The following is a 27,994-nucleotide window of genomic DNA, read 5'->3' on the forward strand; positions in this document are numbered from 1 at the left end:
TCACGCCCCCTCGTCTCTGAGGAGAGACAGGAACTTGGTGACTCTGTGCTTCGCTTCCATCTGAGGGAGGAGGAGAGGAGATGACACCAGTGACTTACAGTGACACGTATGACCCTTGACCCCCATAAGGGTTCAGCATAGAGTCTGCTGCCCCCCGCTGGCCACACTGGACATTTTAAAACGTGTATATGTTACGGTACATGTGGGAAAACTAGGGTTAGGGTTAGGTGCTAGGGTGCTACGGTTAGGGTTAGGGTTAGGATTAGGGGTAGGGTTAGGGTTAGGGTTAAGGTTAGGGTTAGACATGCACCATGTCACCCTAGCACCTAACCCTAACCCTAGTTTTCCCACATGTACCGTATTCCCACATGTACCGTAACATATATAAGACATTTTCTAACAGCATACAAAACATATACATATTCTTATAAATAAACCGAACTTGAAATAAGCACGTAAAGGCCGTGGTGTCTTATCCGGCACCACATTTTAGGAAACAAATTGTCTGACTAATACAATCCTATGATCTCATTCCTTGATGGATACCCCTAACCCTTACCCTTTATCATGGCCATTGAAAAATGAAATAGGAGGTTGAATACTCGTCTCTGATTGGCTGTGAGCGACTGACCTGCAGAGACATCTCGATGAGCATGAGCAGTTTCTTGATGCCGATCCAGACCCTCTTGCCCTTGATCTGCTGACCGATGGTGCACCTCTCTGCCTCGGTGAAGCTTCCCAGCAGCTAACACACACGGGATAGAGCTGCATTAGTGTGTGTGTGCGGTGTGTGTGTGCGTGCGTATGCAGGGTTGTGTCTGTGTGTGTGTGTTTGTGTATGTGTGTCCGTGTGTTTGGAGAATAAGCGAGTTCCAGATTCATGGAAAGGAGCATTGATACATCGCATCCCAAAGAAAGGCAATATCCCTGAAGATCCAACAACATGGAGGGACATCTCTCTTCTCCCTACCATCTATAAGGTGTTCATGAAGTGCATACTGGCCCGAGTCCTGCCCTGGTTGGTGGATGCTAACATCTTGTCCACCAAACAGAAGGCTTACATCAGCAGGATGGGTATGGATGAGCATGTGTTCTGCCTTAAGACAGGGATAGATGACTTTAAACATCAGTCATGTAAACTCTTTACAGTCTTTCTTGATTTTAGAGATGCTTTTGGGACATTAGCTCACAATATAATGATTAGATCACTGGAAGAGATACAGCTACCCCAGCTATTCATTGACATTGTGAGAGATGTGTACCGAAGCTCCACCATCCAAGTAATCTGTGGGAAGCAGCTCCCTCGCCCAACACCACTTCAGACAGGCATTAAAACTGGCTGTCCATGGAGCGCGGTTAATTTCATAATTGCCATCAACCAGTGGATTAAGTGGCTGTGTCAGTGTGCCCCTGAGGGTGTCATCTCCCCCAACCCAGTGCAGGGCTACGCAGATGATGTTGTCCTGGCCTCCAGGGAGGAGAGCGTCATCAAGAACATGCTCTGCAGGACGGATCGTTTTCTGGAATGGTCTGGCCTGGAGGTCAAAGCCAGCAAATGCGCTGTCCTGTATGAGAGGCGGAGTGGGGGGAACAGGTAGTACCACTCAAAAACAGACACACCCCCTGTGTTCTCTTTAGCAACACAGCCCATTCGTGTAAATTCTCTTCATGAGACATACCCATATCTTGGACATAAAATTAACATCGCAGGAGAGTGGAAGGAGCAAGTCAATAACATCCTGACTGAGTTCACTTCCAGGCTGGACTTGATAGACAGTTGTCCTCTGCCACTAACTATGAAGTTAGAAGCCATCAGGCAGGTGGCCCTGTCCAAAGTTCAGCACCTCTTCTCCAATGTCCACATCCCCCAGAAAGTGCTGTGTGAAATGAACAACAAGACTGTGAGCGTAGTGCGCAGGTGGCTTGGACTCAATTCACACAGCACCCGTGACATCATCTTTCATCCCCAGTGGGAGGGAGGGCTAGGGGTCCCCAATGTAGAATGGATCTACACCAGCATGAGAATTTCCCATCTTCTCAGGATGCTTAACAACGACGACAAGGACGTCAGGGAGCTGGCCCGCTCCTCCATGTTCCTGGACCTGAGGAGAAGGAAGGTCCCAGTTGCCAGGGGGGCGGAGCCCCACTTCCTTGGGTTCAAGAGGAAACCCAGCGGAAAATTGGACACTCATTCCGCTGGTTTTGGAGTTTGGTCTGATTGGCCAGACCTGAATGACCTCTGTGTCCGAGCCGGGGTGTCCCTGGAGTGGGTGCGGTCTGACTCTGAGACTGTTCGGGTCTCAGAGAACTGTATATCTGACCCTCTCACACAGGTCAGGGCAACAGCCTCCTTTGCTGGTCAGAGCCACCAGCTAACATCTAGAGGGGCCAGACGGACTCTCATGGACCTTCATCAACATCAACAACAACAACACTGGACTGGTCTGAAACTCCAGGGAAAACTGGCATGTCTTCCCACAGCTGATCACTCTGTTTCCCATTCTTTTCTAAAAAAACACTGCACTCGATGAGGACTGTCATATTCACAACCAAGGCCAGATTACAAGTCCTTCCTACCAGACTCAACCTCTCTATTTGGTTTCCTTCCACTCAGGTTCCTCATTGCTTGCACCACACCACAGAACAGGTTACAGAAACACTATCACACATCTTGAATGGCTGTTATGTTTACAAAGGAATGTATATAGCACGTCATGACAGAATTGTGAGCCTTATAGTAAAGGACATATCACTCCACTTCCCAGTTACAGTGAAAATGTATACACATGCTTGTGTCAATGCATCTTTGTTCAATTTCTGTAATGACCAATGTCACTTTTCACAGTTGTCAGCTAACACACCAGATGTTATTGTTGTTAATGAAGAGTCCAGAGAGGTGTCTGTATTAGAGGTAGCATGCACCTTTGATATAAGCCTAGAGGAAGCCTTCATGACTAAGGTCATGAAATACCAGCAGCTTGTAGATACCATCTCAGAGCTAGGCTATAGGTGTACGCTATTAGTCTTTATATTTGGCAGTCTTGGACATGTGCACAGATTGGTTGTCAGAGGACTACGTCTACTGGGAATGTCCAAGGGAGAAGCAAAAAGGCTCAGCAAGTATTGCTCTGTCTCTGCGATTATTGGTAGCCGCCATGTATGGCGGAGACGGTGTTACTTGTACCCGTGAGTCTTGTCCTGTTGTATGTGAAAGACATTGTCCATGTCTGTTTGTGAATGCATCCCATCTGTGCCTTCAGTATTTTTGTCCCTGTATACTTGTTTCTATGTGGACATAAATAAATGATTAAAGTGTGTGTGTGTGTGTGTGTGTGCGTGCGTGTGCGGTGTGTGTGTGCGTGCGTATGCAGGGTTGTGTCTGTGTGTGTGTGTTTGTGTATGTGTGTCCGTGTGTGTCTGTGTGTGTGTGTGTGTGTGTGTGCGCGCGTGCGTATGCAGGGTTGTGTGTGTGTGTGTGTGTGTGTGCGTGCGTATGCAGGGTTGTGTGTGTGTGTGTGTGTCTGTGTGTGTGTGTGTCTGTGTCTGTGTGTGTGTGTGTGTGTGTGTGCGTGTGCGTGCGTATGCAGGGTTGTGTCTGTGTGTGTGTGTTTGTGTGTGTTTGTGTATGTGTGTCTGAGTGTGTGTGTGTGTGTGTGTGTGTGTGTGTGTGTGTGTGTGTGTGTGCGCGCGTGCGTATGCAGGGTTGTGTGTGTGTGTGTGTGTGCGTGCGTATGCAGGGTTGTGTGTGTGTGTGTGTGTCTGTGTGTGTGTGTGTGTCTGTGTCTGTGTCTGTGTCTGTGTCTGTGTCTGTGTCTGTGTCTGTGTCTGTGTGTGTGCGTGTGCGTGCGTATGCAGGGTTGTGTCTGTGTGTGTGTGTTTGTGTGTGTGTCTGTGTATACTCTGTGTATACTATGTGTGTGTGTGTGTGTGTGTGTCTGTGTGTGTGTGTGTACCTCCAGGGCCTCCACCAGGTGTTCTCCTGTGGCGATGTTTGGTATGTGGATGGTGGTACTGAAGGCGTCCAGCATCTCCATCTCCTGCAGCACGTCCTTACGGCTGGTGGTGCCGATGATCAGCAGCTTACGGCCCTGCAGGGGCCCACAGGGTTATACACACACACACACACACATACACACACACACACACACACACACACATATGGTATACACACACACACACACACATACACATATAGTATACACACACACACACACACACATACAGTAGTATACACAGACACACACACACACACACACACACATATAGTATACACACACACACACACACACACATATAGTATACACAGACACACACACATATAGTATACACACACATACACACACATAGTATACACACACACACACAACCCTGCACCCGCACATACATATATACACACACAACCCCACATACACACACACACACGTACACACGCACACGCACTCACCCACACACACAAACACACACGCACCCCCCCACACACACACACACACCACGGTAGCTCACCTTGGGTGGGGGCTTCTTCAGCAGCACCAGCAGAGCCTGGAGGACCAGGTTGGAGAAGCGAGGACCGATGGGCACGTAGTCTACAGAGAGGACCACATGTCAGTCTACAGAGAGGACCACATGTTAGTCTACAGGAGAGGACCACATGTTAGTCTACACATTTTTACTCTTATTTTTTTTTTCCGATAATATTTATTCTGCTCTCTCTTGTCTGTTATTTATTATGTTTTATTACCCAATTTTGTAACTTCTAAATATCTGTACTGGTGTGCCTTCTTGGCCAGGTCTCCCTTGAAAAAGAGATTTTAACCTCAAGGGACCTCCTGGTTAAATAAAGGTTAAATATTTTTTTTTTTATAAATCAAATACAGAAGGGTACAGCATACACGCTGGGGGAGGCTGGTGGGAGGTAGAGATCAAGCACACGTGTTTGATACCACTCCTCATTCCATTCCATGCATTACAATGAGCCCGTCCTCCGATCTCTACCTCCGCCAGCCTCCCCCTGCTACAGCCGTACACACACAAAGCATTCGGCCAATCAAAAGGCAGGGTTCTTCCCAGGGTGTTGGATTGCAAACCCGACTGTTAAACCTGCGTCTCTTCGTGTCAACATGCCACTCTTCCATTGTTTGGGGGAGAACCCCAGAAGGCGATGGTCAGGGTTAGGGGTTAAAGGTCAAAGGAGGTGGAGTACTGTACCCAACAGACGCTCGATGTCGTCCACAACCACACAGCTCAGCTGGGACTTGTACGCGTCGTCGAAGATCTGACGGAGTGAAGGAAAAAGAAAAGAGAGAGAAAGAGAGAGAGAGAGAGAGGGGGTACAGAGAGACAGAGAAAGAGAGAGAGAAAAAGAGAGAGAGAGGCAGTGCAGGGCGGGGGTACAGAGAGAGAGAAGAGAGAGAGAGAGCATGTGAGAGCGAGAGTACCAAGAGAGAGAGAGAGGGGGGGGGGGGGGGGGGGGTTGGTACAGAGGGAGAAAGAGAGAGAGGGGGGGGGGGGTTGGTACAGAGGGAGAGAGAGAGAGAGAGAAGAGAGAGAGGGGGGAGGGCATGGTACAGAGGGAGAGAGAGAGAGAGGGGGGGGGGTTGGTACAGAGGGAGAGAGAGAGAGAGAGAGAAGAGAGAGAGGGGGGAGGGCATGGTACAGAGGGAGAGAGAGAGAGAGAGGGCATGTTGTGAGTATGTTCTCAGTCAGCACACCTGGTACAGCAGAGGCTAAACTGACTGAACTGTGTGAGTGCCGTAACCATGGAGACGTTACCTTCTTGATGGCCTGGCACTTGGAGATCTCAGAGTGGCCAATCATCTTGTCTGGGGAGCAGATCTTAATGAAGGGGAACTCAGAGTCTTCAGAGATCTTGGCTGCAAGGGCGGTTTTACCACTGTGGGGGGGTCCTGGGGCGGGGGGGGACAAGGTTAGAGGTTGTGTGTGTGTGTGTGTGTGTGTGTGTGTGTGTGCATGCCTGCGTGTGTGTGTGTATGTGTGTTTGCGTGTGTATTGTGCATGCTCAAGTATGTGTGTATGTATGTACGTATGTGTGTATGTATGTATGTGTATGTATGTACAGTATGTGTGTGTGTATATGCCTGTGTGTGTGTGTGTTTGCGTGCGTGTGTGTGTATGTATGTACCTATGTGTATGTGTATGTATGTGTGTATATGCCAGTGTGTGTGTGTGTGTGTATGTGTGTGTATATGCCAGTGTGTGTGTGTGTGTGTGTGTATGTGTGTGTATATGCCAGTGCGTGTGTGTGTGTGTATATGCCAGTGTGTGTGTGTGTGTGTGTGTGTGTGTCCAGCCCTACCCTCCAGCAGCACGGCCACCAGCGGGGTGCGGTCGCTGTTCTTGGTCTGCTGGACCAGCAGCTCCCCGTCGTCCAGAACCCTGGTGACCGGGTCGCCCCACTTAATGATCCCGTTCATGATGTAGCTGGCGTAGTCCTCCTGGTTGGTACCGAACGCCTGAGGGAGGAGGAAGAGGAGGAGGAGGAGAAGGGAGGAGGAGGAAGAGGAGGAGGAGGAAGAGGAGGAGGGGAGGAGAGGAGGGGAGAGGAGGAGGAGAGGAGGGGAGGAGAGGGGAGGAGGAAGAGGAGGAGCAGGAGGAGGAGGAGGAGAGGAGGGGAGGAGAAGGAGAGAAAGGAGTAGAGTGGTCACTTCCTGGTCTGTCTGATTATAGAAGCCTCAGAAGTCTCTGATTGGCTGATATAATATAATACAGACTGGTTACTTACAGGTTTGATGTCGTTGTTGAGGGAGCCCAGGAAGTCACTTCTGGTCACCTGCAGTTTCTCTGCTCTCTCTGTGTCTACCTCCACTGTGGCTGTCGCCTGGACAACAGAGATATCAGTAGAGATATTGACAGAGATATCAGCAGAAATATTAACAGAGATATTGACAGAGATATCAGCAGATACAGTATATTAAATGAGATATCAGTAGAGATATTAACAGAGATATCAGTAGATATTAACAGAGATATCAGTAGATATTAACAGAGATATCAGCAGATATTAACAGAGATATCAGTAGATATTAACAGAGATATCAGAAGATATTAACATAGATATCAGTAGATATTAACAGAGATATCAGTAGATATTAACAGAGATATCAGAAGATATTAACAGAGATATCAGTAGATATGAACAGAGATATCAGCAGTGATATCAGAAGATATATTAAAAGAGATATCAGTAGAGATATCAGCAGAGATATTAACAGAGATATCAGCAGAGATATGAACAGATATCAAATACAGATATTAACAGAAATATCAGTAGAGATATTGTCAGAGAGAGATATCATCCTGTGTGGCGGTTCACGGCCTATGATTGGCCGGTCTAACCTTGATGTGGCGGTTCATGGCCGTTGATTGGGCGGCTCTGACCAGGCCCTCCAGTTCAGCGCCACTGTAGTTCTTGGTCTCTGCGGCCAGCTCCTTCACGTCCACGTCAGGGGACAGCAGGCCGAAGCCGCGCATCTTATTGGTGTGGATGTTCAGGATCTGGACACGCCCCTTCTCATCAGGAAGACCTGGAGAGGGGGGGGGGGGGGGTGGAGGGATGGAGGGAGAGGGGGGGGGGAATAAACAGAAAGAGAAAATGGAATTAAGTACAGTTAGGGAGGAGGAGAGGGTCAACATGATGGGTGGGGGGCAGAGTGTGTGTGTGTGTGTGTGTGTGCGTGTGTGTGTGTGTGTGTGTCTTACCGATCTCCATCTTGACTTCAAACCTGCCAGGCCTCATCAGGGCATCGTCTATCAGGTCAGGTCTGTTGGTCATTCCTGTGGGGAGGAGAGGAGAGAGAGAGGGAAGGGAGGAGAGGAGAGAGAGAGAAGGGAAGGGAGGAGAGGAGAGAGAGAGAAGGGAGGAGAGGAGAGAGGAGGGAGGAGAGGAGAGGGGGAAGGGAGGAGAGGAGAGAGAGGGAAGGGAGGAGAGGAGAGAGGGAAGGGAGGAGAGAGGAGAGAGAGAGAAGGGAGGAGAGGAGAGAGAGAAGGGAGGAGAGGAGAGAGAGAAGGGAGGAGAGGAGAGGAGAGGAGAGAGAGAGAAGGGAGGAGAGGAGAGAGGGAAGGGAGGAGAGGAGAGAGGGAGGAGAGAGAGAGGAGGGAGAGGGAAGGGAGGAGAGGAGAGAGAGAAAAGGGAGAGGAGAGAGAGAAAAGGGAGGAGAGGAGAGAGAAAAAGTGGTTAAATAGTAACTTAAAGCAGTAGTTTGTCTCTATTTGAGAAACATAAGATGGCCACTGTAGGAATGTGTCCAGTCAGTCTGTGTGTGTGTGTGCGTGTGTGTGTGTGCGTGTCAAGTTATCTGTGGTTTCTGTGCTTCCCCTAACTTGAAAGGGCTTTGACCGTTTGACCAGAGTTTCACTGGGACTCCACTCTTTCTGCATCCAATGACCAGACAGTAATTATCTTTCTCCTTTTATTTTTGGACTTAATTTTGTCTCTTTTTCATTAGATTTATAAGTTTAGCAGTAGTAGTAGCAGGTGAAAAACCTTTGAAAAGGTATAAACACAAAATAAGCGGCTAAGAAACAATATGAAGGAATTTACAATGCAATGAAACATTTTTACAAGTAATGAAATAGTTTTCCCAAAATTATGTACCGCCCTTTTAACTTTACCATAAACTGAACTTTATATCAAACACCCAACAGCAACCAATTTGCTATCAAACAAATCCAAGATATCAAACAAACAACAACACACAGCCAAGTCATCTCACCGTCAGCCACTCTGGTCTCTGTAAACAGTTGGTTTGAGCACAGCACAGCACTGCAATAGTACATGTTCCTATCACAGTGTGTTTGTTGAACTGTGAGACTGCCCTTTATAGGGAGTGGTGATTGTTCAGGTGAGCTGCTGGGTGATTAGTGAATTGACTTCAGCTGTGCAGGCCATGACTGTCATCTCATGTCTCTCCTCTGGGGGGAAATGGGGGCCAAAACCCATGTTGGGATGGCTGAGTTTCTCTAGGGAGGGGAAATTGGGCTCTCCTTCCCTGTCTGTGAAGGAATGGCACTGTACTTGGTTTCTTTGTTGAGTTTGCCAAGACAGTGCGTGTGTGGGTGTGGGTGTGTGTGTGTGTGTGTGTGTGTGTGTGTGTGTGTGTGTGTGCATGTGTGTGTGTGTGTGTGTGTGTCTGTGTGTCTGTGTGTCTTTCCGTGCGTGCGTGTGCGTGCATGTGTGCGCAGTGTGTGTGTGTGTGTGCGCGTGTGTGCATGTGTGCGCAGTGTGTGTGTGAGTGTGTGTGTGTGTGTGTGTGCCTACCTATGACCAGGATGTTATTGAGCTCGTCCACTCCGTCTATCTTGGACAGCAGCTGGTTGACCACGGTGTCGTGCACGCCCGTGCTGCTGGCCCCCGTGCCTCTCTGCTTACAGATGGCGTCCAACTCATCGAAGATGATGATGTGCAGTCCACTGTTGGCTCCCAGCTAGGAGGTGGGGAGAGGAGGGAGGGCGGTGGGGGGAGGAAGGTGGGGTAGGGGGGAGGACGGTGAAGGGAGGAGGGATGAGGAGGGGGAGGAAGGTGAAGGGAGGAGGGGTGAGGAGGGGGAGGAAAGTGGGGTAGGGAGGAGGGGACGGTGGGGTAGGGGGAGGAGGGAGGACGTGGGGGGGGCGGTGGGGTAGGGGGAGGGAGGGAGGACGTGGGGGGGGGCGGTGGTGTAGGGGGAGGGAGGAAGGAGGGGGGAAGACGGTGGGGGAGGAGGGAGGACATGGGGGGGGGTAGGGGGAGGAGGGAGGACATGGGGGGGTGGTGGGGGTAGGGGGAGGGAGGTGGGAGGAAGGAGAGAGAAAGATGGACATAAATAATCGATTTCAACATCAGAAAGTCAGTTCTGGAAACTAAGGGGCGAGATTTCATATCTTTATGATTGTATTCCTCAACACGACTGGTTTGTACGGTATCCCCAGTAAGTACAGTCTCTATACATGTTAGTTATCCTCCGTTATATAAATAAACAAACAAGATGTCCGCCGCCCCTCACCCTCTTCTGCTCTTCCTCTGCGTCGGCGAACAGCTTCCTGATGTTGGCCTCGGATTCTCCTACGTACTTGTTGAGGATCTCGGGGCCGTTGACGATCTTGGGCTCGCGGGCGTTCAGCATCTTACCTATCTGCCTGGCCATGAGGGTCTTACCACAGCCGGGGGGGCCGAACAGCAGGATGCCCTTCACGTGCTTACAGCCTGGGAGGAGAGAGAGAGAGAGAGAGAGAGAGAGAGCCAGGTCAAATCAGTCACACATCATAGTCATGGAGTAATGGAACGTTTCGCAACTCAACATTTTGCTCGCATCGTTTCTCAGGACCAGGAACAGCTCAGATAGGACCACGAAATAGAGCTTTTTTTTACGTTATCCTTTTTTTGGGTTAGAATACAATAAAAGAGAAAGAGAATAGCAATGGAGAATAATAGAGATAGAATTATATATATATATATATAATATAAAGAGCCTTCTTTGTCTTCTAAGCCTTCTATGCCAGTGCGGTAGAGAGGATGTTTAGGGTGTGGTTAGTTAGATGTTTAGGGTGTGGTTAGTTAGATGTTTAGGGTGTGGTTAGTTAGATGTTTAGGGTGTGGTTAGTTAGATGTTTAGGGTAAGGCAAGGCAAGTTTATTTGTATAGCACATTTCATACAACAGGGGCAATTCAAAGTGCTTTACATGCATTATTTAAAAATACAGCAAGAGGAGCATAAGAAAATAAAAATTACAATGAATAAAAGCAAATCTAAGAAGTAAATAGATAAAACATTTAAAAAGACAATAGTTAATGGAAAAAAGACATTGATAGAAGTGTTTGTGTTTAATCATAACTGGTGCAAAACATGAAGGTTTTTAGCTTAGATTTAAATATGTTTAGGGTGTGGTTAGTTAGATGTTTAGGGTGTGGTTAGTTAGATGTTTAGGGTGTGGTTAGTTAGATGTTTAGGGTGTGATTAGTTAATAGTTAGTTGGTTAGTTAGTTGTTTAGGGTGTGGTTAGTTAGTTGTTTAGGGTGTGGTTCGTTAGTAGTTAGTTGGTTAGTTAGTTGTTTAGGGTGTGGTTAGTTAGATGTTTAGGGTGTGATTAGTTAGTAGTTAGTTGGTTAGTTAGTTGTTTAGGGTGTGATTAGTTAGATGTTTAGGGTGTGATTAGTTAATAGTTAGTTGGTTAGTTAGATGTTTAGGGTGTGATTAGTTAATAGTTAGTTGGTTAGTTAGATGTTTAGGGTGTGATTAGTTAATAGTTAGTTGGTTAGTTAGTTGTTTAGGGTGTGGTTAGTTAGTTGTTTAGGGTGTGGTTCGTTAGTAGTTAGTTGGTTAGTTAGTTGTTTAGGGTGTGGTTAGTAAGATGTTTAGGGTGTGATTAGTTAGTAGTTAGTTGGTTAGTTAGTTGTTTAGGGTGTGATTAGTTAGTTGTTTAGGGTGTGGTTCGTTAGTAGTTAGTTGGTTAGTTAGTTGTTTAGGGTGTGGTTAGTTAGATGTTTAGGGTGTGATTAGTTAGTAGTTAGTTGGTTAGTTAGTTGTTTAGGGTGTGATTAGTTACTAGTTAGTTGGTTAGTTAGATGTTTAGGGTGTGGTTAGTTAGTGGTTAGTTGGATAATTAGATGTTTAGGGTGTGGTTAGTTAGATGTTTAGGGTGTGGTTAGTTAGTTGTTTATGGTGTGGTTAGTTAGATTGTAGTTGGTTAGTTAGTTGTTTAGGGTGTGATTAGTTAGTAGTTGTTTAGGGTGTGGTTAGTTAGTAGTTGTTTAGGGTGTGGTTAGTTAGTAGTTAGTAGTTAGTTGGATAATTAGATGTTTAGGGTGTGGTTAGTTGGTTAGTTAGTTGTTTAGGGTGTGGTTAGTTAGTTGTTTAGGGTGTGGTTAGTTAGTTGTTTAGGGTGTGGTTAGTTAGTAGTTGTTTAGGGTGTGGTTAGTTAGTAGTTGTTTAGGGTGTGGTTAGTTAGTAGTTAGTAGTTAGTTGGATAATTAGACGTTTAGGGTGTGGTTAGTTGGTTAGTTAGTTGTTTAGGGTGTGGTTAGTTAGTTGTTTAGGGTGTGGTTAGTTAGTTGTTTAGGGTGTGGTTAGTTAGATGTTAGTTGGTTAGTTAGTTGTTTAGGGTGTGGTTAGTTAGTAGTTAGTAGTTAGTTGGATAATTAGATGTTTAGGGTGTGGTTAGTTAGATGTTTAGGGTGTGGTTAGTTAGATGTTAGTTAGTTAGTTAGTAGTTAGTTGGTTAGTTAGATGTTTAGGGTGTGGTTAGTTAGTTGTTTAGGGTGTGGTTAGTTAGTTGTTTAGGGTGTGGTTAGTTAGATGTTTAGGGTGTGGTTAGTTAGATGTTTAGGGTGTGATTAGTTAGATGTTTAGGGTGTGGTTAGTTAGTTGTTTAGGGTGTGGTTAGTTAGTTGTTTAGGGTGTGGTTAGTTAGATGTTTAGGGTGTGGTTAGTTAGATGTTTAGGGTGTGGTTAGTTAGGTGTTTAGGGTGTGGTTAGTTAGTTGTTTAGGGTGTGGTTAGTTAGTTTTTTAGGGTGTGGTTAGTTAGTTGTTTAGGGTGTGGTTAGTTAGTTGTTTAGGGTGTGGTTAGTTAGTTGTTTAGGGTGTGGTTAGTTAGTTGTTTAGGGTGTGGTTAGTTAGTTGTTTAGGGTGTGGTTAGTTAGTTGTTTAGGGTGTGGTTAGTTAGATGTTTAGGGTGTGGTTAGTTAGATGTTTAGGGTGTGGTTAGTTAGATGTTTAGGGTGTGGTTAGTTAGATGTTTAGGGTGTGGTTAGTTAGTTGTTTAGGGTGTGGTTAGTTAGTTGTTTAGGGTGTGGTTAGTTAGTTGTTTAGGGTGTGGTTAGTTAGATGTTTAGGGTGTGGTTAGTTAGTAGTTAGTTGGTTAGTTAGTTGTTTAGGGTGTGGTTAGTTAGATGTTAGTTGGTTAGTTAGTTGTTTAGGGTGTGGTTAGTTAGTAGTTAGTTGGTTAGTTAGATGTTTAGGGTGTGGTTAGTTAGATGTTAGTTGGTTAGTTAGTTGTCTAGGGTGTGGTTAGTTAATAGTTAGTTGGTTAGTTAGTTGTTTAGGGTGTGGTTAGTTAGATGTTAGTTGGTTAGTTAGATGTTTAGGGTGTGGTTAGTTGGTTAGTTAGTTGGTTAGTTAGTTAGTTAGTTGTTTAGGGTGTGATTAGTTGGTTAGTTAGTTGGTTAGTTAGTTAGTTGTTTAGGGTGTGGTTAGTTGGTTAGTTAGTTGGTTAGTTAGTTAGTAGTTAGTTGGTTAGTTAGTTGTTTAGGGTGTGGTTAGTTGGTTAGTTAGTTGGTTAGTTAGTTAGTAGTTAGTTGGTTAGTTAGTTGTTTAGGGTGTGGTTAGTTGGTTGGTTAGTTGGTTAGTTAGTTAGTAGTTAGTTGGTTAGTTAGTTGTTTAGGGTGTGGTTAGTTGGTTAGTTAGTTGGTTAGTTAGTTAGTTAGTAGTTAGTTGGTTAGTTAGTTGTTTAGGGTGTGGTTAGTTGGTTAGTTAGTTGGTTAGTTAGTTAGTTAGATGTTAGTTGGTTAGTTAGTTGTTTAGGGTGTGGTTAGTTAGATGTTAGTTGGTTAGTTAGTTGTTTAGGGTGTGGTTAGTTAGATGTTAGTTGGTTAGTTAGTTGTTTAGGGTGTGGTTAGTTAGATGTTAGTTGGTTAGTTAGTTGTTTAGGGTGTGATTAGTTAGTAGTTAGTTGGTTAGTTAGTTGTTTAGGGTGTGGTTAGTTAGATGTTAGTTGGTTAGTTAGATGTTTAGGGTGTGATTAGTTAGTAGTTAGTTGGTTAGTTAGTTGTTTAGAGTGTGGTTAGTTGGTTAGTTAGTTGTTTAGAGTGTGGTTAGTTGGTTAGTTAGTTGTTTAGAGTGTGGTTAGTTGGTTAGTTAGTTGGTTAGTTAGTTGTTTAGAGTGTGGTTAGTTGGTTAGTTAGTTGTTTAGAGTGTGGTTAGTTGGTTAGTTAGTTGGTTAGTTAGTTGTTTAGGGTGTGGTTAGTTGGTTAGTTAGTTGGTTAGTTAGTTGTTTAGAGTGTGGTTAGTTGGTTAGTTAGTTGTTTAGGGTGTGGTTAGTTGGTTAGTTAGTTGGTTAGTTAGTTGTTTAGAGTGTGGTTAGTTGGTTAGTTAGTTGTTTAGGGTTTGGTTAGTTGGTTAGTTAGTTGTTTAGAGTGTGGTTAGTTGGTTAGTTAGTTGGTTAGTTAGTTGTTTAGAGTGTGGTTAGTTGGTTAGTGAGTTGGTTAGTTAGTTGTTTAGAGTGTGGTTAGTTGGTTAGTTAGTTGTTTAGTTAGTTGTTTAGGGTTTGGTTAGTTGTTTAGTTAGTTGTTTAGAGTGTGGTTAGTTGGTTAGTTAGTTGTTTAGGGTGTGGTTAGTTAGTTAGATGTTTAGGGTGTGGTTAGTTAGTTAGTTAGTAGTTAGTTGGTTAGTTGGATAATTAGATGTTTAGGGTGTGGTTAGTTAGTTAGTTAGTAGTTAGTTGGTTAGTTAGTTGTTTAGGGTGTGGTTAGTTAGTTAGTTAGATGTTTAGGGTGTGGTTAGTTAGTTAGTAGTTAGTTGGTTAGTTGGATAATTAGATGTTTAGGGTGTGGTTAGTTGGTTAGTTAGTTGTTTAGGGTGTGGTTAGTTAGATGTTTAGGATGTGGTTAGTTAGATGTTTAGGGTGTGGTTAGTTAGTTGTTAGTTGGTTAGTTAGTTGTTTAGGGTGTGGTTAGTTAGTAGTTGTTTAGGGTGTGGTTAGTTAGTTAGTAGTTGTTTAGGGTGTGGTTAGTTAGTTAGTTAGTAGTTAGTTGGTTAGTTGTTTAGGGTGTGGTTAGTTAGTTAGTAGTTGTTTAGGGTGTGGTTAGTTAGTTAGTAGTTGTTTAGGGTGTGGTTAGTTAGTTAGTAGTTAGTTGGTTAGTTAGTTGTTTAGGGTTTGGTTAGTTAGATGTTAGTTGGTTAGTTAGTTGTTTAGAGTGTGGTTAGTTAGTTAGTAGTTGTTTAGGGTGTGGTTAGTTAGTTAGTAGTTAGTTGGTTAGTTAGTTGTTTAGGGTTTGGTTAGTTAGATGTTAGTTGGTTAGTTAGTTGTTTAGAGTGTGGTTAGTTAGTTAGTAGTTGTTTAGGGTGTGGTTAGTTAGTTAGTAGTTGTTTAGGGTGTGGTTAGTTAGTTAGTTAGTAGTTAGTTGGTTAGTTAGTTGTTTAGGGTTTGGTTAGTTAGATGTTAGTTGGTTAGTTAGTTGTTTAGAGTGTGGTTAGTTAGTAAGTAGTTGTTTAGGGTGTGGTTAGTTAGTTAGTAGTTGTTTAGGGTGTGGTTAGTTAGTTAGTAGTTGTTTAGGGTGTGGTTAGTTAGTTAGTAGTTGTTTAGGGTGTGGTTAGTTAGTTAGTTAGTAGTTAGTTGGTTAGTTAGTTATTTAGGGTTTGGTTAGTTAGATGTTAGTTGGTTAGTTAGTTGTTTTGGGTGTGGTTAGTTAGTTAGTAGTTGTTTAGGGTGTGGTTAGTTAGTTAGTAGTTGTTTAGGGTGTGGTTAGTTAGTTAGTAGTTGTTTAGGGTGTGGTTAGTTAGTTAGTTAGTAGTTAGTTGGTTAGTTAGATGTTTAGGGTGTGGTTAGTTGGTTAGTTAGTAGTTTAGGGTGTGGTTAGTTAGTTAGTAGTTAGTTGGTTAGTTAGTAGTTTAGGGTGTGGTTAGTTAGTTAGTTAGTAGTTAGTTGGTTAGTTAGTTGTTTGGGGTGTGGTTAGTTAGTTAGTTAGTAGTTAGTTGGTTAGTTAGTTGTTTAGGGTGTGGTTAGTTAGTTAGTAGTTAGTTACCCATCTGCTCCACGATGTCTGGAGGGAAGACGCGGGAGGCGAAGGCTCTGCGGAAGATGTCAGAGAACTCCTTGTCCAGACCACCGATGCCCATGCGCTCAAAGTTCCAGTCAGGGTTGATGATGCTCTGTCTCTGCTCCTTGGTCTTGGCCTTCCCTGCAGGTCAGAGAGGGAGGGGACAGAGGGAGGGGACAGAGGAAGGAGGGAGAGGGAGGGGGGAGAGGGAGGGAGGGGGGAGAGGGAGGGGAGAGAGGGAGGGTGGAGAGAGCAAGGGGAGAGAGGGAGGGGGGAGAGGGAGGGGGAGAGCAAAGGGAGAGAGGGAGGGGGGAGAGGGAGGGGAGAGAGAAAGGGGAGAGAGGGAGGGGGTAGAGCAAAGGGAGAGAGGGAGGGGGGAGAGGGAGGGGAGAGAGGGAGGGGGGAGAGGGAGGGGAGAGAGGGAGGGGGGAGAGGAAAGGGAGAGAGGGAGGGGAGAGAGGGAGAGCGAGGAGGGAGAGGAAGGGGAGAGAGGGAGGGGGGAGAGGGAGGAGAGAGAGGAAGGGGAGAGAGGGAGGGGAGAGAGCAAAGGGAGAGAGGGAGGGGGGAGAGGAAAGGGAGAGAGGGAGGAGGGAGAGGAAAGGGAGAGAGGGAGAGGGAGGGGGGAGAGGAAAGGGAGAGAGGGAGGAGGGAGAAGGAGGGGAGAGAGGGAGGGGAGAGAGGGAGATGGAGGAGGGAGAGGAAGGGGAGAGAGGGAGGGGGGAGAGGGAGGGGAGAGAGGGAGGGGAGAGAGGAAGGGGGGAGAGGAAAGGGAGAGAGGGAGGAGGGAAAGGAAAGGGAGAGAGGGAGGGGGGAGAGGAAAGGGAGAGAGGGAGGGGGAGAGGAAAGGGAGAGAGGGAGGAGGGAGAAAGAGGGGAGAGAGGTGACACAGATATGAACAGTATGTCATAGGATTCCATTCTTTTGCTTTGACCTATAGGTTTGTGCTGCCCTCTTGTGGAGTGATATAGCCACTACATCATGCCACACAGGAAACTACAACGTAGTCTCAAATTAATACGTTCTGGGGGGGGTCGTTTCTGCAGATCAAGGAAATAAGGTCTGAGACATCGTATTATCTGGATACACCAGCGTTTGACCACCTGTTTTACGACGTGCGTGGCTGGAGGTGGAACGTACCAACTAGTGTGAGGGAGGAGCTCTCAGCCTTCTCGAAGACCACCTGGCTGTTCCCCACCAGCAGTCCAATGTCAATCTGGAGGAGAGAAGACAACACCCCCCCCACAGAGGCTCAATGGAACAGTCCAGAGAGAGGTACACACATAGAAATAGAATGAGTAGAACAGTGGACATTCCCCATCCAAATCAACATTCCATGTCGGGTGTACTGGTGGCCATCTTTTGGTGGAGGTTTTAGCTTACCGCTAAATGATTGACAACCAACTCAACTCAACTGATATTGAAACGGTCAGTCGAATGCTGGTGCGTCCTCTCTGTTGTTCTACACATGCAATAACAACGATTCCAGAAAGAACAGTTATATATAACGTGTTTATAACAGCCTAGTCGAGGTTATAAACTGTAGCATGCCGTGACGTTATCACTAGAACAGCCGTGGGTGGGGTTATTTGACTCTGTGAATATTTTTTTTTTTATATCTTTGCACTCGATCAAATTTCAGAACCCTCCTTTCATGACCTTTCCTAGATATGTGCGTTCTACCACCCAGTATCCTTACATTTTCAAAATCACATCAGGATGAGCTAGTATAAAGCTATTTTACAGTTTTTCTATGTAGGAAGCAGGCTAATTTAGAAGACGGCCAACTAGTGGTCGTGGTGTGTAAATAGCAGCTTCCCATTGTAAAGACTATGGTCATTTGACCCCCGAGGCAGCTCTTATAGTAGGTAAATAAGGCACGGCTGTTCTAGTGTTATCTCCAGGTACCTTCGACTTCTTGATTGCGGCCGGCTCCCCCTTCAGGATGCTGGCGTCCATGGCCTCGATGTCCTTGATCACCAGACCGAACAGCTTGTCACAGAAACTGAACACCATCTGTGGAGCAGAGGCGGAGGAGGACATGATGGATTACTTGTTTCAACATGACACGATTGTTGTTGTTTCATGTTATCATGGTCGGAATGAAGCACCACTTCATTCAAAGTGCTGCACCTGCCCACTGTGCACCTGGATGAATCCAAAGGAGAGGGTATTGGTGTGTGTGTGTGTGTGTGTATGTGTGTGTGTGTGTGTATGTGTGTGTGTGCGTGCGTGTGCGTGTGTGTGTGTGTGTGTGTGTGTGCGTGTGTGCGTGCGTGCCTGCATGTGTGTGTGTGTGTGTGTGATTGCGTGTGTGCATGTGCCTGCGTGCGTATGCTTGTGTGGACGCGTGCATGCGTGTACGTGGTGTGTTGTCTGCGTGCGTTTGTGTGTGTTGACCTCTGACCTGCTGGGTGATGGAGAAGCCCTGGTTGTTGAACTGCTGTATGAACTCGCTGGCCATCTTGTCTGAGTCGTACGGGCTGGTGTCAGTGCTCTTCTTCTGGAGGAAGTCGATCTCTATGGTCATGGCCCCCACACACTGCTTGGACTTGTCAAAGTTGTAGTTGGCCACTAGAGGACAGAAGAGAGCGTGGTTTAGGTGGGTGTAGTCTCGCCCCTGTCTGGGCTGTAAGATACTGTGCCATCTACAGTAAGCCTTAATGACTTAATGAGTTTTCTCTTCTCAGACTCGTCAAAAAAGAACAGAACTTTACCTTCAACCTCCTGTCCAATAGAGAGGCCTGCCCATTTCCTCTAGAAGAGGGGGTGGGAGAGAGAGAGAGAGAGAGAGAGAGAGAGAGAGAGAGAGAGAGAGAGAGAGAGAGAGAGAGAGAGAGAGAGAGAGGACGAGGGGAGGGGGGAGAGAGAGAGGAAGAGGGGGTGGGAGAGAGAGAGAGAGAGAGAGAGAGAGAGAGGAAGAGGGGAGGGGGAAGAGAGAGAGAAAGAGAGGAAAATAAGAGTGAGCAATGAGCCAAGACCAGGGTGTTTGTACTTCTGAGGCTGGGTTTCCGTTAACCGGCAATTACCGGTCTTTGTCCGGTAAATGTTGTTGATGTCCGACATATTGAAAAGTCGTCGGACATATTGTCCGGTGAAAATAATTCCCTTTGAATACAATTCGCTAAAGTTCACATTCTGATTCCTTCTATTTTAAAAAAGACGAATATATAGGCTATGTATTTATTTTATTATGATATGATTTGACACCGGCATGATGATGACTCCTAATGTGTAGGCCGGCCTATGCGAAACAGCACACAGGTGCCACATGGGATTGATGCCAGATGGGATTACAGCTTAACCAGTCTATTACCGTTTAAACACAGTAGCCCATTCGGCGGTAACCCATGCCTATCTGGCAACCCTGCCAACCCGTCCACCATAGTAATACGGTTTCTTGATTTCCCATCTATGGGTGCGTTCGTAAACACGCTCTGGAAATCCGATCAGCACTCGCGGAACGCCTCTCGTCCAATCGAACGACTCGGTCGCTCTGTGACATCGAAGCCAGCGTGCGCTCCGGCGCTCTCAGAGCGTGTTTACGAACGCACCCCTAGAAGTTTCTAGCCAGCTAGCTGAAGCTGCTACACACACTAGAGCCATGGCGACCGAACGGCAAGTTAAACAACATACTATAAAAGTGACATTGTTTTACTCATTACTCATACATTTGTTGTCATTCAGTTATACAGTTATGTTCTTCCCATTGTCATACTCCCGAGCTAAACGAAATGTCTTCCCAACCAGCGAGACTTATAGAAATGACGTTGTTTTATTGATTTTAAAAAAAAAAGGGTAAAACTGGAAAGAGAAAATAGAAAACTCACATTAATCCCAAACAATTTAACAAACTTCAGTTAACGTAATGTGGAGTCCGTTCATTGATCGATGCTGTCTGTTCAGTTCCCAGTGAGGCGCCCGTTCAGCGCTGGACCCGTTCAGCGCTGGATTTGACGCATGGCATAGCGCGCATGCGTCAAATCATGTTATATTATTATATATTATATAGCTCGCATCTAATCGTATCGGATGAGAAATAGACATTAAATGGCATATATAGGCCGCTACACAACAGTAATCACCGCGACAAACAGCTATATTAGATTTGGAGAAAAAAAAAATATGATTTTGCAAAAAAAAAAAAAATATTATATTTTAATATGATGACCGGAATATATCACGTTTGTCCGGTAAATCGAATTCTTCCCGGACACGATGTCCGACGGCAAATTTTTCTAACGGAAACCCTGTTCTGAGGTAAACATTCATACAGGTGTCCTTCTGAGGTAAACATTCATACAGGGGTCCGTTTCACTAACGGTGGCTTAATATAGCGGCGCTATAATTAAATGCGGCGCTCAGGGACCTCGAGATTGGTATTCAAGCCTCAGGTGATTCCTCGAATGAGGATCAGCCTTGTGTCATCAGTGTTCACAGAAGACAGGCTTACAAATCTTCGATATGGGCGCGTGCACGCAGACATAAAAAGCCCTGAAGTGTCGATCTGTCGAAATGAAGATACTCCACTCTGCAGGGGTACTACATTTGCGCAGCATTCCGAATTATTGATTTTTATGAAGACGGAAAAATAAGATGTAAAATAGTGCAATACTGCCGCAATTAACAAGGCGAGGGAAATGGTTTGGCAAGAAATTGCTGACCGATTAAATGCGTAGGTCATACTAGCCCCAGTTATTGTTATATGTTCATATTTTAATAAATGAATATTGCTACTGTGGTGATATCCGCAGCAGGCTACAAACCATCATATCGCCACAATGGCGTAGTGGTATTGACTGCTGCCATAGGATTTATTCGACATTTTATATCAGTGGTTCGAATCCCTCTTCAGGCGCACTTTTTACTGCATTTCGTTGTCTGAATCTAATCTAAAATCTCATCTAAAAAAGTATTGTAGGCTATAAAATTATGGTGCAGGCTAATTTACAAGAACTGACACGATTACAATGGTGTTTGAAACCTTTGCATGAAATCTTCGGTTAAATGTAAAAAAAAAAAAAATGAATGACTTAGTCAAGTCTCGAACTCTCAACCTTTGGAACTCGAGTCCACAGCCTTAACCACTACGCTAGCTAGACCGCTGTCATGACGGCAATGCAAGTTGAGACAATTACTTCTTTTTTTTTTTACACTCTTTTCTTTATCTATCTATCACACTTTCAAAATATCAAGTTATCTATCACACAATCAAACTATCTATCGATCGATCACACTTTCAAAATATCAAATTATCTATCTATCACACAGTCAAACTATCTAATCTATCTATCTCATGTGAAGTGGGAACTAATATTTCCTAAAAGACACATGAGGAACTTTCGTTCAGGGTTTAGTTTCCGCCTGTGAGCCTTTTTTGACGCACGGATGACTATAGCCTGTGTTTTAGCCTGGTCGGGACCAGGCTAATTATATCTGACTCAGAAGGAGCTCAACCAAGCAGCGAATTATTTGAGCCACATTGATGGCACCGAACGCAAGCTAACATTTTCGAGGCTTAAAACTTTATCGAGGCTTAGACCTTTATCGAGCTTCATGGAATAGGGCCCAGGTGTCCTTCTGAGGTAAACATTCATACAGGTGTCCTTCTGAGGTAAACATTCATACAGGTGTCCTTCTGAGGTAAACATTTATACAGGTGTCCTTCTGAGGTAAACATTCATACAGGTGTCCTTCTGAGGTAAACATTCATACAGGTGTACTTCTGAGGTAAACATTCATACAGGTGTCCTTCTGAGGTAAACATTCATACAGGTGTACTTCTGAGGTAAACATTCATACAGGTGTCCTTCTGAGGTAAACATTCATACAGGTGTCCTTCTGAGGTAAACATTCATACAGGTGTCCTTCTGAGGTAAACATTCATACAGGTGTACTTCTGAGGTAAACATTCATACAGGTGTACTTCTGAGGTAAACATTCATACAGGTGTCCTTCTGAGGTAAACATTCATACAGGTGTCCTTCTGAGGTAAACATTTATACAGGTGTCCTTCTGAGGTAAACATTCATACAGGTGTACTTCTGAGGTAAACATTCATACAGGTGTCCTTCTGAGGTAAACATTCATACAGGTGTCCTTCTGAGGTAAACATTCATACAGGTGTCCTTCTGAGGTAAACATTCATACAGGTGTCCTTCTGAGGTAAACATTCATACAGGTGTCCTTCTGAGGTAAACATTCATACAGGTGTCCTTCTGAGGTAAACATTTATACAGGTGTACTTCTGAGGTAAACATTCATACAGGTGTCCTTCTGAGGTAAACATTCATACAGGTGTCCTTCTGAGGTAAACATTCATACAGGTGTCCTTCTGAGGTAAACATTCATACAGGTGTGTATCATTATCTACATGTGGCAGGCTGGTGTGTTTAGTTATTTACCTGTGGCAGGCTGGTGTGTTTAGTAATTTACCTGTGGCAGGCTGGTGTGTTTAGTTATTTACTTGTGGCTTCTGGTGTGTTTAGTTATTTACTTGTGGCTTCTGGTGTGTTTAGTTATTTACCTTTATACAACAGTTAGTTCCGACTAAGTAATTTGATTGGACAAGAGGCATTCCATGAGTGCCGATATACAGTATAACAGCACTGGGACTTTTAACTATATGTATCACTCCGCCGCACATGTTTGTGTTCAGGTTACTAGGCAATGGCGGAGCCAAAATAAATGATTAAATAAACAAACAAATCATAATCTGTTGTCGCTTATTACTGTTAACTATTAAATGGCGCTGTAGAACTGAATATCAGCACTCCCTCTCGTGTGATATTGCTTAAGTGGCAGACTGGTTTGTTTAGTTGTTTACCTGAGGCAGGTGGTGTGTTTAGTTGTTTACCTGAGGCAGACTGAAGGCGATGGTGCCGGGGACTACGGAGTGGTGGCTTTTCACGGTGAAGACGTACTTGTGAGTGGGCGTGGTCTTCACAGTCACATGTCTGAGGAGAGGGACAGAGAGACGGGCACCTATTACTCACACACTCACACACACACTGGTCTTGCTGGTCACGTGCACGCGCATACACACACACACACACACACTTGCTGGCCACACACACTCACACACACTGGACTTGCTGGCCGCACACACACACATCATGCACACACACTCACTCTCACACACACACACACACACACACAGACACACACTGGTCTTGCTGGCCAAGACTCATAGGCTCCACACATGCACGCACACACACACACACACACACACACACACACACACACACACACACTACCTCATGACTGTACACAGTATCACATTAACAATTGGTATCTTGACACTACTCTAGACACTCATTATGCTGGGGATGTTGGCCTAGATTATTCAGATGGAATAATTGGCACAAACCGTAGGGGTAAAAAGATACTGAATGACAGTAAAAATAACCACAATGAATATAGCCTCAGTCTGAAAGAAGAGAAAAGAGACTTTACATTATGGTAGCATTTGTAAAGGGTTCATAAAATGGTTTATAATTAGTTAAATAAATGATGTACAACAAGTTGATTATTCAGTTATAAACCATTCACAAACAGTTATTTGTTATATAACTCATTAGTTTACATTGTTCCATCTTCACTTGGTGCTGGCAGTCAGGCGCCAGTAATGTTGTTGTTGTGCCGTGATGTTGTAACATGATTTCTATAACTGAGTTTGAGAGCACCTGATCAGCACAGCTTAAATGGTAAATGGACTGACTTATACAGCGCCTTATTCCAAAGCGCTTTACAATGGCCTCTCATTCACCCATTCACACACTAATGGCAGCAAGCTACCATGCAAGGCGCCGGCCCGCTCACTGGGAGCAATTTGGGGGTTCAATGTCTTGCCCAAGGACACCTCGACATGTGGCCGGCCAGGGCCACAGCCGCCCCATAGCTTAGTAAAAGGGCTTATTGTTAGGACTGTGCCAGGGGACCACTGCTGTGCTTTCTCATGTTTTCATTATAAGCTGCCACTGTTTTTGATTGATGTTGTAACAATGTTGTAATTCATGTAATTTGATCGATTTTGCAACAATCTAATCTCTCTAACTAATGAGTTATAACTGTTTGTGAATGGTTTATAACTGAATAATAACAGGATTTCTTTGTAATTCAGTTACAAATGTTGGTAACTCATTAATAATAAACGGTTAACAGTGTTCCACTTTAAGGGGACACGTAATGAGTTACACATGTTAACTCATTAATACACGTTTGTAAGTCATTAGAACACGATTAATGGTGTTACAGTTCACATTAAGGTGACATTTCATCATTTAGGTGTTATTCATTAGTTATAACCAATTGGTAACTTGTATTAATACATTATTCAATGTTTTATAAATAAGTACAGAAGATAGTACTCTCATGACTTAATTATTATTCCCACCATACTGTATATACTGAAAAATGAATGCACTCACTGCAATCTAAATCGCTTTGGATAAAGGTGTCAGATAAATGGCATATATATTATATATACAATATTAATTATCAATGTTGGCTACTTATTGCTTGACCCAAGCCAGCCCATAGCACTAACCACACACTGGTGAACACAGAGGAGGTAAGGAGAGGAAGTAATTACACCTTAACTGCTCCTCCTGAGACATCTTCTGCCCCTCAGCACTACGTCTCCTAAAGACGCCCGCTTTCCCCTCTACTGTGTCCCTAAGAACTTCTATCGCCCCCCTTGTACTGTTTCTCTGTTCCTCCAGTAAAAAAAAAAAAAAAAGTTTAGAAGAAGGTGGTAGAAGAAGGTTTTCTCCTTCTATCAATGGCCCCGGGCCTGAGCTAGATTACTCTTCCTGCCACGAATGGTGGACTGATGATTCACATGCTTAGCACTCAAATGTATTGATTGTAAGTCGCTTTGGAATAAGGCGTCTGCTAAATGCCAAAAATGTAAATGTAAATGTAAAAGTAATGAGAGGAGGTAAGGAGAGGAGGTAAAGGAGAGGGGGTAAGGAGAGGAGGTAAGGAGAGGAGGTAAGGAGAGGGGGTAAGGAGAGGAGGTAAAGGAGAGGGGGTAAGGAGAGGAGGTAAAGGAGAGGGGGTAAGGAGAGGAGGTAAGGAGAGGAGGTAAGGGGTGAACACAGAGGAGGTAAGGAGAGGAGGTAAGGAGAGGCGGTAAAGGAGAGGAGGTAAGGAGAGGGGGTAAGGAGAGGGGGTAAGGAGAGGGGGTAAGGAGAGGAGGTAAGGAGAGGGGGTAAGGAGAGGGGGTAAGGAGAGGAGGTAAGGAGAGGAGGTAAGGAGAGGAGGTAAGGGGTGAACACAGAGGAGGTAAGGAGAGGAGGTAAGGAGAGGAGGTTAAGGAGAGGGGGTAAGGAGAGGGGGTAAGGAGAGGAGGTAAGGAGAGGAGGTAAGGAGAGGAGGTAAGGAGAGGAGGTAAGGAGAGGAGGTAAGGGGTGAACACAGAGGAGGTAAGGAGAGGAGGTAAGGAGAGGAGGTAAGGAGAGGGGGTAAGGAGAGGAGGTAAGGAGAGGAGGTAAGGGGTGAACACAGAGGGGGTAAGGAGAGGAGGTAAGGAGAGGAGGTAAAGGAGAGGAGGTAAGGAGAGGAGGTAAGGAGAGGGGGTAAGGAGAGGAGGTAAAGGAGAGGGGGTAAGGAGAGGAGGTAAGGAGAGGAGGTAAAGGAGAGGAGGTAAGGAGAGGAGGTAAGGAGAGGGGGTAAGGAGAGGAGGTAAAGGAGAGGGGGTAAGGAGAGGAGGTAAAGGAGAGGAGGTAAGGAGAGGGGGTAAGGAGAGGGGGTAAGGAGAGGGGGTAAGGAGAGGAGGTAAGGAGAGGAGGTAAGGAGAGGAGGTAAGGAGAGGAGGTAAGGGGTGAACACAGAGGAGGTAAGGAGAGGGGGTAAGGAGAGGAGGTAAGGAGAGGAGGTAAGGAGAGGAGGTAAGGGGTGAACACAGAGGGGGTAAGGAGAGGAGGTAAGGAGAGGAGGTAAGAAGAGGGGGTAAGGAGAGGGGGTTTAGGAGAGGAGGTAAGGAGAGGAGGTAAGGAGAGGAGGTAAAGGAGAGGGGGTAAGGAGAGGGGGTAAGGAGAGGGGGTAAGGAGAGGAGGTAAGGAGAGGGGGTAAGGAGAGGAGGTAAGGAGAGGAGGTAAGGAGAGGAGGTAAGGAGAGGAGGTAAGGGGTGAACACAGAGGAGGTAAGGAGAGGAGGTAAGGAGAGGAGGTAAGGGGTGAACACAGAGGAGGTAAGGAGAGGGGGTAAGGAGAGGAGGTAAGGAGAGGGGGTAAGGAGAGGAGGTAAGGAGAGGGGGTAAGGAGAGGAGGTAAGGGGTGAACACAGAGGAGGTAAGGAGAGGAGGTAAGGAGAGGAGGTAAGGAGAGGGGGTAAGGAGAGGAGGTAAGGAGAGGGGGTAAGGAGAGGAGGTAAGGGGTGAACACAGAGGAGGTAAGGAGAGGAGGTAAGGAGAGGAGGTAAGGAGAGGAGGTAAGGAGAGGGGGTAATGAGAGGAGGTAAGGGGTGAACACAGAGGAGGTAAGGAGAGGAGGTAAGGAGAGGAGGTAAGGAGAGGAGGTAAGGGGTGAACACAGAGGGGTAAGGAGAGGGTGGACATGTTTAAATGAGGAAAATTGATAGGATTAGAAGTATGGGCTATTGGGCAAAAACAGATGGTGACAGCTGTACTGTACTTTGGGAGAGTGTATATAGAGATGGTCTGTATTAGATTAGATTAGATTAGATTAGATTAGATTAGATTCAACTATTGTCATTGCAATTCGATGTTCTGTGTACAAGTGAATAAAGCACTTTAGGACCACTCCTTCTCCTTCTTGAAGATACTGCCTGGTGCTACTGGTGCACTCCTACACACAGATGAAGAACTGTGGAAAACAGCTGCCTGATACTCAGCGCCATCCCCACCGCCGGGGGCTCGCTGCATGGCATTAATATTTAATCGCTGAGAAGAAGATAGCTTTACAGAGGGAGAAACGGCTCTGACAGGAATACGATAATCCTAGTTTTTCCATGAACAGAGGAGAGGGAGGTTGGGTGAGGAGGAGGAGGGTGGAGGAAGGATGGGGGGATTGGGGGGAGTGGGAAAGGGAGAGGGGGAGGGGGAGTGGGGCTGTGGGTAGGTCTTATGGCGCCACGTAAACAAAGCCTTCCCAAAACAACATCCTTTCCCCCCCACCCTTCCCCCTCCCCCCCCTGACAATCCAAGAGGATTCCATGGGAGGCTAATCCCAAATTAGCCTGGGATGACGCTTTATGTGCTCTCCCTCAAAGGGCAGGAGAGAGACATTCATTCTGCAGTAGGGGAAAGATGTCTGACTGGATTTATCTGGCCCTCCAGAGTGATTAATCTGGGTTTGTGGCGTGTATGTGGTGTCCTGTGGGCTGTCTGAAACAACACGCTCGCAGCATTTTGGGTTATTTTCAACCCAGACCCAAATCTGTGACAGAGTGATTACTCTGGCCTTGTTGTTGTGGCCTGTTAGATTATAGTTTCCTTCCAGTAAAAAACAAACCACCTGTCACTGTATATAATATAATAATGTCTGTGTTTGGTTCGGTCTCTCACTGACGACTGGGTTTGTGGCAGGGGAGGATGGCGGAGGTAGAAACCGGACTACGGGCTGATAAGGCACGTGTGCTTGATACCGTTCCTCGTTCGAATTCCACGCGTTACAACGGTAAGTGGCGTAGAGTGAGTGTCATGGGAGGTGCGTGGGTGGGAGGTGTGGGCAGAGCCTTGCTGTTGAGGTGTTGGGGCGTGGACGGTGTGGACAGAGCCTTGTGGTGGAGGTGTCTGCTTGGGTTGGGACGAGGTAGAGGTGGAGAGGTGGAGGAGAGGAGGAGAGGTGGAGAGGTGGAGGAGAGGTGGAGGAGAGGTGGAGAGGTGGAGGAGAGGTGGAGAGGTGGAGGAGAGGTGGAGAGGTGGAGGAGAGGAGGAGAGGAGGAGAGGTGGAGGAGAGGTGGAGAGGGGGAGGAGAGGTGAGGAGGAGAGGTGGAGGAGAGGAGGAGGAGAGGTGGAGGAGAGGTGGAGAGGTGGAGGAGAGGTGGAGGAGAGGAGGAGAGGTGGAGGAGAGGTGGAGGAGAGGTGGAGAGGAGGAGAGGTGGAGGAGAGGAGGTAGAGAGGTGGAGGTGGAGGAGAGGTGGAGGAGAGGAGGAGAGGTGGAGAGATGGAGGAGAGGTGGAGGTCTCTCCAGAGTGGTTACTTACTGGCCAGACTGCAGGTCCTTCTCGCTCACGACAGCACAGTTTGTCAACGACAGGTCGTCTGTCGGGCATCGCGCCGCTTGCAT

At 45.9% G+C, this 27,994-nt stretch overlaps 1 protein-coding gene across 1 annotated transcript; it reads right to left on the reverse strand.

Annotated features, from left to right (window-relative positions):
* On the reverse strand, window positions 1-27,994 carry nsfa (N-ethylmaleimide-sensitive factor a; the record flags this gene model as incomplete). The annotated part of the gene is made up of 19 exons (XM_080524898.1): window positions 1-60; window positions 632-745; window positions 3,954-4,088; window positions 4,504-4,583; window positions 5,206-5,272; window positions 5,770-5,903; window positions 6,314-6,470; window positions 6,740-6,835; window positions 7,354-7,541; window positions 7,717-7,791; window positions 9,275-9,440; window positions 9,996-10,195; window positions 15,729-15,884; window positions 16,881-16,956; window positions 17,649-17,756; window positions 18,148-18,314; window positions 18,458-18,497; window positions 22,597-22,696; window positions 27,912-27,994. 19 exons carry the CDS (start codon window positions 27,992-27,994, stop codon window positions 1-3), a joined length of 2,202 nt encoding a protein of 733 aa, XP_080381024.1.

This window comes from Nansenia antarctica (assembly GCF_963989245.1).
Source record: "Nansenia antarctica genome assembly, chromosome: 2".
Taxonomy (NCBI): Eukaryota; Metazoa; Chordata; class Actinopteri; order Argentiniformes; family Microstomatidae; genus Nansenia; species Nansenia antarctica.